This window comes from Aulonocara sp. 'chitande type north' Nkhata Bay, linkage group LG23 (assembly GCF_057382095.1).
Source record: "Aulonocara sp. 'chitande type north' Nkhata Bay isolate Kocher_YH1m ecotype deep benthic linkage group LG23, A_spYH_male_GT1.1, whole genome shotgun sequence".
NCBI lineage: Eukaryota > Metazoa > Chordata > Actinopteri > Cichliformes > Cichlidae > Aulonocara > Aulonocara sp. 'chitande type north' Nkhata Bay.
In genome coordinates this window covers 16,984,552-16,996,354 of record NC_141365.1, presented here as the reverse complement: position 1 = coordinate 16,996,354, position 11,803 = coordinate 16,984,552, and the positions used below count along the sequence as shown (strand labels likewise).

General features: G+C 40.5%; 1 protein-coding gene across 1 annotated transcript; it reads left to right on the top strand.

Annotated features, from left to right (window-relative positions):
* The first annotated feature begins 5,827 nt into the window (after nucleotides 1–5,827).
* On the top strand, nucleotides 5,828–11,784 carry cpt2 (carnitine palmitoyltransferase 2). Its single transcript, XM_086282102.1, has 5 exons — nucleotides 5,828–6,376; nucleotides 7,273–7,353; nucleotides 7,443–7,549; nucleotides 7,634–8,938; nucleotides 10,122–11,784. Exons 1-5 carry the CDS (start codon nucleotides 6,186–6,188, stop codon nucleotides 10,448–10,450), a joined length of 2,013 nt encoding a protein of 670 aa, XP_086138228.1. The 5' UTR covers nucleotides 5,828–6,185; the 3' UTR covers nucleotides 10,451–11,784.
* The last annotated feature ends 19 nt before the right edge of the window (nucleotides 11,785–11,803 follow it).

Here is an 11,803-nt window from a genome sequence, read left to right as displayed (position 1 = left end):
TCATTGTTTGAACTACCCACTCCGCAGTGAGTTTGACTCTTTGCCCTCTGGCTGTCATTTTAGAGTAGGGATATCAGTAGGACCAAAAGACTCCAGGTTTCTTTTATTCGTACTGCAACCTGTCTTCTTAATGGCAAATAGCCATTTTGTGGCTTTTTACTGTTGTTGCTTTTATTCTCATTTTATTGTTTTTATTTTTATTTATTGGGACTTTATTTTATTGTTGTGCACTCACTGGGTATGTGTCTGTCGTCCTTGTTGCCCCTGCTGCTAAACTAATTTTCTTTTGTGGGACATATACTGAAAGTACATACATAAACGTGTTGTGTGTAATCATATACATAATTACAGATTCATTAATGTCAATTAATGTTTCTGCTGAAGCTCTTTTATGTCATTATTATCTTCTTAGTTTAACCTGTTAGCCTGTTATTATTGGTGATGAAACATTTTCATTAATTTAAAAAAGTATTTTCAGTGGTTGCTTTACAGTTTAAAAGACCCCTTCAAAAGGATTTGAGTGGAAATGTTTCTGTTATTTCACAGCATAGGTTTTGTGCAAAAGCAGACCCAATATTTTCCTATCAAGAGCATCTTTAACTCGCACAGAAACAGAATATATATATATATATATATATATATATATATATAGATAGATAGATAGATAGATAGATAGATAGATAGATATAGATATATACATACATAGCTTATTACATTACAAATATACTAAAGTTATTGTACAAATAAAATCCGTTGAGCTGGGGTCAGGTAGGCAGTTTCAGATCTGACTTATTTATATGGTGCTTGATGACTGCTGGATGTCAGACAATTAGCAATATATATGTTATATATTTTGCTGTAGGCTCTGTAGTGAGGCAGAGCAGAATGAGGCAAACATCTGAAAATCTCATCAGTCTAATGGAGACCCAGTGAACTATAACCCTGTCTGCTTTTGTAGAGAAGCACATAGGGAGGCCGGGTGCCTGGCTGGGTGGGCTTCAGATAGCAGCAGAGGGCTCACGGCCAACCATCTAACTCATGCTGGCTTGATCACTCCCTCACTTATCACAAATACGGGCTCAGCGCCATGGGAAGCCAGCCGATGCTGCTGGTACACTTCAGCGAGCTGTTTTTTTTCTGCAGCTGATGTGTGTAGCGGAGGTTGAGCTCCAACCACAAAATCACTGAACAGGAAAACACTGCACTCTACTGGTCCAAAGGTCGCATAATGCCATGGTTTTACCCTCTTGTGTGGGCAAAGTTCTTATTACTTCTTTTTACTTTCTTAATGCACCACATTATCAGGATTGAAAACAACAGAGCCACAAGAATCGTTTGAGGCAAAATTGTTAAAGGTAAACGAGTCCTGAAAATTAATAAATCATCAAACCTTTGCTTTTCTCCACACACCATTTATATATTTTTGAATAGAGATTCGTGAATGTACTGAAAACTTTGTCTCACTAACACTGAGAAATTAGTTACCCATAAAATCCCCTGAGTAGGAAATAATTAATTGGAAAAGAGAACATTCCTCATGGTTTTTCTTAAAATCGTTTTCCTATTTGCCTTCCTTTTGCTGTGCTTGTTGTGTGTACTTGTATTTCAAGTTATGTAGTGATGCATAAAGTCCTGATGACTTCTACCTAAAATATAACATCAGTTATATAGATGGTACGAATGCAGGCTTTTTCTAATAGAAGGTGCAAAAAAAACCACCAAATATTTTACAGATACTAAATGCTGATCTTTACCTAATACAATGTATTTTAAAGGTAATACTGAATGTGTCATGGCACAGTGGCCCATGGAAATGGGATGGACTCAAGTGCAGTTTCAAAACCAGAGGTTTGAAGTGCGGTGTAACAAAAGTCTTTATTCACAACGCTTGGAAGCTAACAGAAAACTCAGACTAGCATTAAGGAACGTAAACTAGACGTCTGAGGCAAGAGAAACTATGGCCATAACAAAACTATGACTACATTGCAGGGACAACTGGGTGCAGCGACTGGGCAGGGGAAACTGTGGCTGGCCAGGGCAGTGCTTGCAGGTGGAGGTTGCTTGGAGGGGGGAGGCAGGAGACAAAGGTCCAGGTGGGTACTACGTGCAATGCAGGAGAGACTGGCAGTTTGAAAAGGGAGAGGTTACTGGCAGCTGCATACCAGAATCCAGGAGAGCTTGTACGGATGAGGATTGGTAGGTGGGTTCCAGATGCTGACGAGAAAACAGAGAACTAAGGCAAGTAGACACAATGATACACCAAGGAACAGACATGAGGCCGAGAACGGACTAAAGTTGGCAGATAATCTGGCGAAGACTAGTTGTGTGCGCAGGTCATAAATACTGCTGGTGTGATTGCCATCAGGTGAGGAACAACAAAGACTCCACCCAGAGGGGAGGAGCCGATGCAGTGGAAAACTACCCAGACCATGACAGAATGGCTGTTTGAAGTATGTAAAAAAAGTTGTTTTAGAAGCCAGTTATCCATAATTATTCCAACTTTTGACTGACTTAATTATTATCACCTAAAAAGTTGTGGTAATTTAACTTAATAGTTAAAAAGATTCTATGAACTTGAATATTTTTATTTCTTTAACTAAAACTTTCCTTTAGCTGCTCACTTATTCACAAGGTGTCACTACAGCAGATGGAGCCCCATATTTGATTTGGTAGATTTTTACACCATGTACCCTTCCTGACACAATCTCCAAGGGATTTGTGTGTCCTCCCAGCCTTCAACCAGGGAGACTTTGCATGTTAGGCAAAGGTGTAAACCACTAACTCTATGGACCCACCAAATTGATTATTTAATCTACTTTTTTTCCTTTTACAGTTTTTCTTGATTGCTTAAACACATTTCTTGAAACTATGCCTCGTATTCCCAAAACAGTAAACACAAATCCATAATGTCTCACCCAATTTCCCAAACATCGTATTGTCAGGTCAAAATGAAGCTCTGGGATGTTTCTGATGATCTTTGGCAAGAGTGCATTAAGAATATATATTGTAGTTCTATAAATGCTAGACACTGTTTGATCCAATTTAAGGTTGTGTATAGGTTGCATTTTTCTCCCACTAAAGTGGAAAAAATATATAAGAACGTTTCAGCCCTCTGTGTTAAGTGTTCGAGTGGTCGAGGAACTTTATCTCACCTTTTCTTTCAATGCCAAAAACTACAGCTCTTTTGGAATCATTTGTTTGATTTTCTGACCAAAGCCATTGGCAGGGAGGTCCCATGTACCCCCTTTGCAGCATTGTTCGGGGTGTGTGAACTGGGATGGGCAAGGGACAAGACAGAGACGCAGGTTGTGTCAATGACCACCATTGTGGCTAGAAAGCTGATACTTCTCTGCTGGAAGTCTGCTAAACCTCCTACCTTCGAAATGTGGTTGAGAGAATTTGGAAATGTACTCCATCTGGAGAAAATCAGGTTTACCTTGTCTAACCGAGAGAGTGTGTTTTATAAGATTTGGCAACCAGTCATTAGCCTGATGGATAAACTTAAGTGAAATATACTCTATCTTAACATTTATGTATGCTGTATTACCACCTTGTTGACTTGCCGTCCACCTTCTATTGTGTTCTTTTGAAGGTGATTGTTGTATACTGCTCAATTATAAAATCGATAAAAATATATTGAAAAAAAAAATGAAGCTCTGCACCCAAAACTATTAACTTTTGCTGAAAAACCAAACTTTGCCCACAGACAGCACACACAAGGCCTCAAAAACACACACACAACAACATAGTCTTACACTTTGGTGCAATAAATGTTAAACAATATTCCCAAAACTGGCAAGTTATGTTGCTTGTGGTTCTTCCCCTCAAAAACCTTTTCACACGATGAACACAAAAGACACAACCAATGTATATACAGTGGCACATTTTTTATCCATGTACCATACAGTACAACACACACCAAAAATATTATTCCACGTCAGCATCCTGTGTGTGTTCTGGGTCAGGCCAGAGAATCTCATCCACATCATAGGCTATATTGGCCCTGGCCAGGCAGCGGGGGTAAACTCCTCTTGCATGCCTGATCCACCCCTGGCATGCATCTACTGGTATGTCTAGGCAGGCCTCTTCCATGGCCTGGAGAAGGTGAACACGGACATAAGGTTCTCAATCATACACCTTCCACCACCATGCCGAAAACAACTTCTCTATCTACCAGTCATGAACCATAGCAGCGCGATGGAAGCTGACATTATCCCAAACAACAACGTAGCGAGGCTGCTCTGGCTGTGCTGGTTCCCTGTAGTTCAGCTGTAACATATGTCGTCTTAGACCATCAAGAAGAGCAAGGAGAAGTGTTATAGGGTCCTAGAATGGCATGGCAGTGGAGTACCCCTCATTGGCTGATGGCTACGCACAGAGTGATATTCCCTCCACGCTGACCAGGGACATTTACAATAGCCCGATGGCGAATTATGTTCCTGTTCCTGTTCCTCCTCCTCCTCCTCCTCAACTTGCATGTCTTTGGATCCATTGTTTTAAACTTGAATGAACTGGCTTTGGCCCTTTTATCTATCCATCAAAGTTTCTGATTGGTGTGTGATACATTTCGACTCCTAGTGTTTCCACTTGGCTAATTGTGTGCTAATTGAGCTAAAGCTGTGCTGATGTGAGTTAATATTATTGACTGCTAGTGCTTTCTAAGTGACCACATGGAGTAAGCACTGACAAATGTAGGGATTTGTTTGTAGAGTTTTGTAGTAACAGTTCACCACATCTGACTCATGTGGTAAAGCAGGGGCATAGTGTTTATAGTTCAGGGAAATAGGTGTGCTTTTTGGAAAGTGGCATTATGGTTTTGAAATGTGGGTTCAAAAGATTGGTTATAGTGTTTAAGCAACTGAGAAAAACTGTAATATTTTGCAGTTGTGAGCCCCTTCAAATTGTAACTTTATAGTATTCACTGTTGTTTCAGAGCGTGAGGATTAATTCCTGTCAGGCTGAGGACCGTATTATTTATTAAATTCAACAAATATGATCAAGAAAGACAGAAAGAGTTAACCACCCAACACCTGTTTGAAAGATAATGGAATCTTCTTTGCCATTAATATTTTCTCGAGTGTCTGGAAAGTTAAGCTAAAATATTATCTTTCATTATACTTGTTGTTCTTTGTCAGCACAGATAGGGACAAAAAGAGCTGTAAAATCAACTTCAATCTTCAAGGAGACAAAAGAATGATCATGGAATGAGTATCTAAAATAAGAGATTATGTTTAACTATGTTTAGTTGCAGGTGTGTGAGGAGATGAAGAAAGAATAACACAGCACTGTATTAAACCCAGAGTAAAAGATGGTTTGGGAAATAGTGAAGCCTGCCGAGCTGGTTTGGTAGCCTAGATTGAAGACTGATGATACTCTGACTGTTCACATGCTCCGAGATAATAGTTCATATCTTTGTGAAAAGCAGTCAACCAAAAACCTTAGATTTTTCACGAACGTAGTGAAAACAAATCAAGTCCAAGTATGCAAACAAGCTTGCAGCTTGAATGCTGTTGTCATTAAAGCAAAAGGGAGTTTCACTCTCATCTTGTTGACATTATCATAATAATAAGCTTTTTGAAATCAAAACAAATATAAAATGCAATACAAGTGTCTTTTAGATCAAAGCTTATTTAACAGGACTAATTTCATTTCAGGTTATTTTACTGCAGCATAAGCCAAGTTATAAATCTTTAAATTTGATATAACTGAATAATTGACACTGTCATGGGCCCTTATTTTAACAATATATAGGCTTTAGATATTTATTATTTACAATAAAGAAACATGTATTTACACCCTTACAAGACTATACCGGAAATCTAGAGTCAGGACCAGAAGGAGTCACGTGACACGCTCTACTGGTTAAACTTCCTGTTGTCACTTTAGTTAATTATTTCTTTCTATTTTTTTTCCCCCTTCTAACGTTTTCCTTTACTTTTTAAAATTATAAAGTCGAGTTATAATACGTGGCGTTTATTTTCCTTTGCTAAACCTTTCCCGAGTGTCTCTGAAACGAAGCGGTACTCTAAGGAAGTTTAACCGGTTGCTAATGTTAGCTAGTTAGCTGGCGTATCTTTCCTTCAGTGACAGGTGAAAGCTCGCTCCGTCCAGGCTTACCTTTTACCTGTTAAAATCGTTTTTACGTTTGTAGCCTCCTGTAGGTGATCAGTTTACAAATCAACACCATGGCCGGTCTGCTTTCATTGCATTGTGTCGCCTCTCTCAAGAAGTCCGGGAGTCTAATTCATTTTAGAAGCGCTGCTCTGGGGGTTCATATGAGACACTATAGCAGCAAAAAGGCCCCCTCTTCATCATCTTCGGAGTATCTGCACCAAAGCGTCGTGCCTTCCATGCATTACCAGAAGAGTTTACCCAGGTAAGGCGTTTTGTGACGAATTTGGACACATTGCTTTTTCATTTTCTCCAAACATGTCGCGCAAACTCAAAAAAATCTGTGGTTTCATGTGCGCCGGAGATGTCCAGCAAACAAAACAAAAAGGTGTCCTGAAATAAAGGTGACCCATTTAGCTTTTAGATCGATGTAGGTAAAAGGGCATGCTTGCGCTAAACTCAGTGACCACTAGAGGGTGACATGAATTATGATTAATGACGCTTAAAAAAAATAGGTGTGTGAAAACAGTTCAGATTTTGTGCAGGAAACATTATCCAGATATTTCAGTCCATAAGATGGCATCACACAGTTGCTGCACATCCATGATGCAAATCTCCCATTCCACAACATCCCAGACTGCTCGGTTAGATTGAGATCCGGTGACTGTGAAGGTCATTTGAGCAGAGTGAACATGGTGCTTTATACTCCTGGAGGCAGCCATCAGAGGATGGGTACACTGTGCCCAGAAAGAGATGGCCATGGTCAGCAGTAATACTCGGGTACGCTCTGGTGTTTAATCAATGCTCAGTTGGTACGAGATGCCCAAAGTGTGCCAAATAAACATTGTCCACAGCATTACATGATCACCATAGCCTGAACCATTCATACAAGGCAGGATAGATCATGCTTTTGTTTTGTTTATGTCTAATTCTGATCCTGCCGTCCAAATGTTACAATAGAAATCGAGACCCATCAGACATTTTAAATGAAATAAAAAGAAGAAAATGTCCCTAGTTTAAGAAAGCTGTTGAACATTTGGTTCTTGAACATGGGTCACCACATCACAGTGGGTGCTCTCTTCCGTTAAGTTGTTTTTATTATAAAACATACAAATGAATCGAATAAAACATGACTGACTTCATTTCCCTTTTGCTGTTTAGATTGCCCATACCAAAACTGGAGGATACTATCAGGAGATATTTGGCTGCCCAGAAGCCTCTTTTGGATGATGACCAGTTCAGGTGAGTTTCCACAAGTTAAATCAAACTTTTTATTTGATTATTTAAATGCTTTAAACCTAGTTGGAGCCATTGTTGTCATGTATCTGCAGAACAACAGAGAAACTTGCTCAGGATTTCCAGAATGGTGCGGGAAAGCAGTTGCATGAGGAACTGGTTGCTCAGGATAAAAACAATAAGCACACAAGCTACATCTCAGGTAACTATGACTAGCCTAAAACTGAGCATCAAAGATGGAATAATCACTGTTAAATGAGGTTAAAAATGTTCTTTTGTGTCACAGCTCCCTGGTTTGATATGTATCTGTCTGCACGTGACTCTGTGGTGCTCAACTTCAACCCTTTCATGTCCTTCAATCCCGACCCAAAGACTGAGTACAATGACCAGCTGTTGCGGGCGACCAACATGGTGTGTTCAGCTGTGCGCTTCATGAAAACGCTACGAGCCGGTCTGCTGGAGCCAGAGGTTTTCCATCTGAACCCAGTCAAAAGCGACACGGACAGTTTCAAGAACTTTATCCGCTGGGTCCCATCTTCACTGTCCTGGTATGGGGCCTACATGGTGAATGCATACCCTTTGGACATGTCTCAGTACTTCCGCCTCTTTAACTCAACTCGGATTCCTAAGCATGGGCGAGATGAGCTCTTTACTGATGAGAAAGGGCGACACCTTTTGGTTATGAGGAAAGGAAACATGTACGTGTTTGACATAATAGACAGGGATGGGAATTTAGTGAAACCTGCAGAGATCCAGTCCCACTTGAAGTACATTTTGTCTGACTCGACACCGGCACCAGCCTTCCCTTTGAGTGTTCTGACCAGTGAGAACAGGGACGTGTGGGCAGGGCTCAGGGACAAGCTGATTGGTGCTGGAAACGCAGAGGATTTACGGGTCGTGGACAGCGCCCTTTTCTGTCTCTCCCTGGATGACGAGAGCATGCGGGACCATATTCACATCTCCCACAACATGCTGCACGGCAACGGCTGTAACCGCTGGTACGACAAGTCCTTCAGCCTCATTGTAACCAAAGACGGACAGGCAGCTATTAACTTTGAACATTCCTGGGGTGACGGCGTCGCTGTGCTTCGCTTCCAGAACGAGGTCTTTAAGGACACCACCGAGAAGCCACTAGTGCACCCAGGTTCGGCTGCTGCTGCTGTGGATTCGGCCTCTGCTGTGCGCAGATTGCAATTCAAGCTGAACAAAGAGCTGGAGAATGGCATCCAAAAGGCAAAGGAGAATATTGACTCTGCCGTATCAAAACTCACTATTGACGCCATGGAGTTCAAAAGAGGCGGGAAGGAACAGTTAAAGAAGAACAGGCTGAGTCCAGATGCTATAGCCCAGCTGGCTTTCCAAATGGGCTTTCTGAGGCAGTACGGACAGACTGTAGCCACGTACGAGTCATGTAGCACTGCAGCTTTCAAGCATGGCCGCACAGAGACCATCCGACCAGCGACTGTACAAACCAAAAAGTGCTCACATGCTTTCGTTCAACAGCCTGGCAAACACAGTGTGGCGGAGCTGCAGGCCATGCTCGATGAATGCTCCAAATATCATGGGCAGCTCACCAAGGAGGCAGCTATGGGTGCGTGTGACATGTCAGCATGCAGATAAATTATGGTGATTTTGTACACCAGTAAACGCAGTGTTTTAAGCTGCAGATATCTCTGATGGTAATTATCTGTCATAGCAACAACACATCATAACAGGCCAAATCAGTAGTTTATCTGAGCTAAATATTTAAACCATAAAACGCTATAACCATGTTTAAATATTTCACAGCCCTCCCAAGATGATTTAATCAGAACCAAAGGAAAAAAACACCTTTAGTTTGGTTCTTTGTCCTCCTGCACCATCAGGAGTTGAGCAATCGATCTTTGCACACAGACATTTTTTATTTTACTGCTCTAAAAGTTCTTATCTGTACCAAATATTATGTAATCATCATGTTGCTGTGTGTTTAGGATTTGTGCACTTGTAATGCTTTAAAAAAAAGTATATTTCTCAACAATAGCATCTCATTTACAGTTTAAAAAGTTGAATTTGCTGTAATATTTAATAAACAGTTTGCCAAGTAACCACCTAGTAATGGGCTAAAAGGACCCATTTTTATCAGCTGAACATCATCTAAGTGACCATGTGATTAAGTGTATAATTTTGCCCACACATTGAACAGGCCAAGCAATACTGTAGCATGGCCATGTAATAGTTAAAAATATAGCAGCATATGTTAAAAATGTAAATCTTTTTAACATATTCAGGGAGAAACAAACACATCAAAGTGTATGGTCTTAAAAACACAATGTATGATTGTCACTTACTTTTTTAGATTTATTCATTTAGATTTAATGATACTTAGGTAATTTTTTTGGCCTTTATGACTTGGGCTCTCTCTCAGAGCTCAAATCGCACTTCAGTCTGACATATGCAGATATCTGATTTACAAAAACTGGGATTCTCAGTTTTAGCATTTTTCTACTAAATGGATGAGCAAATATGTTTTGATATTAGCTTATTAGACATAGAGGGGCACGGTCTGCAATATGAAATTTTAGGAGGTTTTTTACAGTAATGCAAGCAAGGTTAAGTCATAAGTCTTCTTATTCACCATAATGTGTGACTTTATTAAAGAATTATTTTCTTGAATGCATTGTTCGATATAAAAAACTGAAGTGTTAAGATAATGACTGATTAGCACTTTTTATTACACACAATGCTGACCTGAGAACAGTTCCTTCACTAACTGCTCTTTTTGCATCTCTCTCCAGGTCAGGGTTTCGACCGTCACCTGTTCGCGATGCGATACCTGGCCGCCTCAAAGGGCCAAGCTCTGCCCAGTCTGTACACTGACCCAGCTTACGCCGCCATCAACCATAACATCCTCTCTACTAGCACCCTCACCAGTCCAGCTGTCAGTCTCGGCGGCTTTGCCCCTGTGGTACCTGATGGTTTTGGTGTCGGCTACGGCGTCCACGACAATTGGATCGGTTGCAACGTATCTAGTTACCCGGCTCGCAACGTCCATGAGTTCCTGCAGTGTGTCCACAAGTCTTTAGAGGACATTTTCACAGTGCTGGATGGAAAGCCACTGAGCTAAGAGTGAACAAGTGTACTTTTACATATTGATAAAGGTAAGAGTAGGAAGGAAATTCAGGGAGAATAGAAAGGATGGGGAAAACTGAAGGGCAGCTCTTTGAAAACAAAGTTTCCTCTGTCATCCCTTAGTTATATATACGTATCATAACAATTGTTCGGTGATGAATAGGACTGCTGGTGTGCGGCAGAAATCATAACCAGTTATTTTGGTAAAACTTGATATTCTAACATTTTGGTGAAAAATATCCAACTGTAGTGAAAAAATATCAGCAACTTCATCTATAACACTACAAAATGAGAGAATCAAAGAAAAATCAAGTGTAGCAAAATATAATTCTTATCTTTTCATATTCACTTTCAAGCCCTGAAAACAATAATAATAATATACAACATATTTTATTTACCTTCATTGAAAATTTGCTCGTGTTTGACTTCCTCAGCCCACAGTTATTCCAAATTCCCATTCAGACATTTGTGACCAACTCTTACATACATGCTGATGTTAGTGTGCTGTGGCCTAATGTTACTGTTAGCTGCGATTTAAGGTTGTTCATCCATCCATCCATCCTCATCAGGGGGAGGGAGCCTATACCAGCTACCATGGGGCAAGAGGCAGGGTACATACTGGACAGGTCACCAGTTTTTCACAGGGCTAGCACATAAGAACAGACAACCGTTTGCACTCACATGGGCAATTTGGAATTATCAATTAACATAACCCCACTAACTGCATATCTTTGGACTGTGGGAGGAAGCCAGAGTACCTGGAGAGAACCTACGCAAACACGTGAAGAACATGCAGAGGGGCCTTCGCATGTTCTCCAAACTCAGCACCTTCTTGCTGTGAGGCAACAGTTTAAATATAATCCTGCCCCTACACAACTTGTGGTTTCTCAAGGAGGATCTCCACATTAAACTTTTTTCTTAAATGGAAGTGAAATACGAAGCAAATTTCCACTAATTAATGGCCATGATACACGTAATGCATATATAATATAGCTATCTTACAGTGTTATGAAGTGACACAGAGGCCAATTGAGTTACTGCTTATGTCAGAGAAATGAGGGAATCGTTGCTCTGTAAAAGGCCCTTCAGAAGGGTGTAGGGAGTGGGTTGAACTTGGAGCTCTGACTCTAGTTGGTCATTCATGCAGTTAAACTTCTCTGCAATAGTTGCCAGTCAGGATGCAGAGGATGTGCCTTTTTTTTAATGATGTGAAGCTCAACCAGAGCATTTACAAATCACCACTGTAATACACTGAACTGTCATTAGTGTTAGATTACAGCCATTTGTTGTGCTTGAATGTATTTTGAAATTAAAAGTTAATTACCTCTGCTCTTTTATTTGCCCTTGT